At 38.0% G+C, this 3,288-nt stretch overlaps 1 protein-coding gene across 2 annotated transcripts; it reads left to right on the top strand.

Annotated features, from left to right (window-relative positions):
- Nucleotides 1-955: 955 nt before the first annotated feature.
- Nucleotides 956-2,455, top strand: LOC104428297 (zinc finger Ran-binding domain-containing protein 2-like). 2 transcript variants are annotated; one of them, XM_039308168.1, is made up of 4 exons: nt 956-1,054; nt 1,517-1,843; nt 2,092-2,162; nt 2,287-2,455. In XM_039308168.1, the coding sequence occupies exons 2-4, from the start codon at nt 1,524-1,526 to the stop codon at nt 2,298-2,300; spliced, it is 405 nt and encodes a 134-aa protein (XP_039164102.1). In that variant the 5' UTR covers nt 956-1,054; nt 1,517-1,523; the 3' UTR covers nt 2,301-2,455. The 2 variants fall into 2 exon arrangements, with proteins under 2 accessions (XP_039164102.1, XP_039164103.1); XM_039308169.1 differs by having other exon boundaries at nt 968-1,054; nt 1,521-1,843.
- The last annotated feature ends 833 nt before the right edge of the window (nt 2,456-3,288 follow it).

Genomic DNA, 3,288 nt, shown 5'->3' with positions numbered 1-3,288 from the left:
CTTGGGATAAGCATGTGTCAAGCAGGCTGAGAGATGGCATCAATTGATTTGGATAGGCGGGATCAGCAAACACAATTTTATCAGTTGGCTAATTTGTAGTGATAGATTATTGGCAGCAAAAATTGTAACACATTGGATGAGTGCGATATCAATATGGTAATTTATATTTGGTTGGTTTGGAAAATCGAGATTATATCTTTTTTCCGTGCACATGAACTGGAAGCATATGGTGTATTATTCTTGCACAATATGGAATATGTGGTTCTTTAAGAGGATGGAGGATGGAATGATGAACTCCAATGGAAGATCAAGGCTACCAAAGGCAAGGCTTGGCGATGAAGCTTCTTAAGGTATCTTTCTTAGTAACCATATATTGCATTTGGATGGAATGTAGCCCTAAATGTTTCCTAAACAAATCAACTGATGTCCCCATCCCCATCATCATTGTTAAAGCTTGTAAACTTGTAAGAGGGTGAGTTTCATATTACAAAAATTGTAGACCTTTCTAGACAAATGTAATAATTACTATATGGAGACTCTCGCTCTATTTTTTCATGTTCTCAAGTATTTTTGTAATGCTTGGGAATGCCTCTAAGCTTCTGTCATCTTATAAATGAAACTTACATTTGGAATAAATAAATTAAAAAAAAAAGAAGAAGAAGAAGAAGGATTTGTCAAGGATGCATGCCTGCACTTAGCTTAGAGATGAAACAAAGCTTCCCCAAGAACAACGAAAGTAACATTAGGAGTCAAGAGAAGGTTTTATCTAGAAGTTGCGATTTTTTTTTTTTTTTGGCTACCTTTGGAATCCTATTATCTTTAGAGAACCATCTGAGAAGAAATCCAGACATTGTGGGAAAAAAAGGCCAAAAAGAAATAGAGGGGGGGCCCACACGACGCCAATCGCAAAGTGTATATATAAGGTGCCCAAACCCAAACTTCAAAACCACCAACCGCTTTTGGCTATTTCTTGTACCCAGACACAGCAGAACATAAGCAGTATCCTGCTGTTCTCTGTTGGTTTCTAGCTCCAGACTTTGCAATTTCCACCAAGGTTAGCTCCACTATGCTTTATTACTCTTGTTCCACATTGTTTCAAGTTTGAATTTTGGAGTCATTTCTAGGGCTTAGAAATATATTGCAAACAATTCATCATATACTAGCTTTAGCTTACATGTTAAGAAACAACTGTTGTGGGTTTGGAAATAAACAGTAGTTACCCATGTAGGATAGAAGACAAGAACAGCAGGATGATCAGCAATATGAGCATATATAGAAGATAAATAGGCTAGTCTGCAAGAAAATGCAATTTCAGCTTGTTTTCTCATCAGCAGTATACATATTCTATGAAATTGGAGATAGTCTGAGTCACTTAATTCCTAGCTTTTATAAATATAAATGGAAAAAAAAACTCCATAGATATTAATGTTCACTTCATCATTATCTTCTTAGTTTCTATTGTAGCTCATACAATCAAGTTGCTGAAGCTGAATTTGTAACCTATTTTGCAATGAAGACAGAGAATGAGCTGGTCCGGAGGAGACTGGTTGTGTGGCGCTTGCCAGCACCAGAACTTCAAGAAGCGGGAGGCATGCCAACGATGTGGTTATCCCAAGTTTGGAGGTCCTGACGTCTCAACATACCTCTACAACCGAACAGAAGTCTTGGCTGGAGACTGGTATTGCAATTCAATGAACTGTGGAGCTCACAACTATGCAAGCCGATCGAATTGTTACAGGTGCGGTGCACTCAAGGATGATTACGTTGGCAGTTGTAGTGGAGGATACGGACCAGAGACAGGCGTTCCTCCAGGGTGGAAAGCCGGCGACTGGATTTGCAATAGGTGAGTCCAAGGCTCTTTAGTGCTGTTGCGTTAATTAAGATCATTATCCATCTGTAGCTCATCAGCCATAGCAAACTATTTTTGGAATTTAATTCCATCCTTCCCTTAGAAATTTATAAGAAGGACGAGAATTTTCCATTACCTAACAATTTTATGTAACTTCTACTGATCTTCTTCCATTTAATGTCCAAGTTTTATTCATTTCCATAGTTAATATTATCTAAAGAAATGTGATCTGGGTTTCGTAGATATGGATGTGGAGTGCACAACTATGCCAGCAGGACAGAATGCTACAAATGCAAGACACCAAGGGAATATGGTAAGGCTAATAAATCTATCATCTTATGTTCCACTAGTTTTGTTGCTGTCAATAGCTATAGATTATAAGGTGTACTTGCCCTTTTTAATGTCTGTCAATAATGCAGATTATCTTTCCTTTACAGGTGCGGCAATTTAGGGAGAGAAAAGCTTCAAGAACCCCCTTTGATTTCTCCACAAAATGCCACTTTTTTGCTTTAGTTTTCCCGGGAATAAAAACAAATAAATGCATCGTTGTGTTAGTCGTCATTTAATGTCCCTTTTGGCACAAATCAATGCTGTCTTCTCCCTCAAGGGTTCTTCCTAGCTTCATTTACATTATGCACGCTTTTTTCGGAACATCTCTCTCTGAGAAAACATATGTGCGCCCGCACTAACATAAATTGTGTGGATGTGGGGGAACATCTGTAATCCAAGAGCCCTTTGAAATGGGTGGTTCAAGGGAATCGTTCTCAGATGGATCATTGAATGCATAACTATAGAGACCAAAGTTGGTGAGCCAAAGAGGAAAAGGTAAATAACAAATGTAAATACATCACAAATCTTGGTATAGTTGGACCACCCCATTAGACTTTTACAGTCAGCCAATACAAGGAACTGGAAAATTATCGATAGGAAAGGACCCAAAAATATAAAAAAGAAAAAAAAGATTCACAGAATTTCTCTGGGTAATTCAACTTCAAGGTTCAAAGGGGAGGGGCTTGCCTTTGCAACAATAATTTTATGATACCTTTAGGAATCAAATCCTAAAGATAAATGAATTGAGAGAGGTGATGCAGATAAGAACCTGATGCTCTCTTTGCTTTACGGTTTGCATGGATGTATGTGAATAGATGCAATGCCCAATGCACCACGCCACATAAGTTTAAAGTGTTCGACCAAAAAAAAAAAAAAAAAAAAACATAAGTTTAAAGTGCGAATCGAGTCAAACCTCCGCTTTTTATTTCTTGCAGTCGTTCACGTCACTTAGCACGTCACTTAGCACGTCACAGCAATAAAACAATGTCCAAAGCTTATTAACTTCGCATGCTACGTGTGGTTGCACCCTCTTTGGTCACTAAGATGATTTTTGCTAGAATTTGCATGCCATCTTTTGCACCATTATCAAAGATTCATCACCATATCCA

This window comes from Eucalyptus grandis, chromosome 3, assembly GCF_016545825.1.
Source record: "Eucalyptus grandis isolate ANBG69807.140 chromosome 3, ASM1654582v1, whole genome shotgun sequence".
Taxonomy (NCBI): domain Eukaryota; kingdom Viridiplantae; phylum Streptophyta; class Magnoliopsida; order Myrtales; family Myrtaceae; genus Eucalyptus; species Eucalyptus grandis.
The sequence above is the reverse complement of the archived record's forward strand: the minus strand, read 5'-3'. Positions and strand labels throughout refer to the sequence as shown.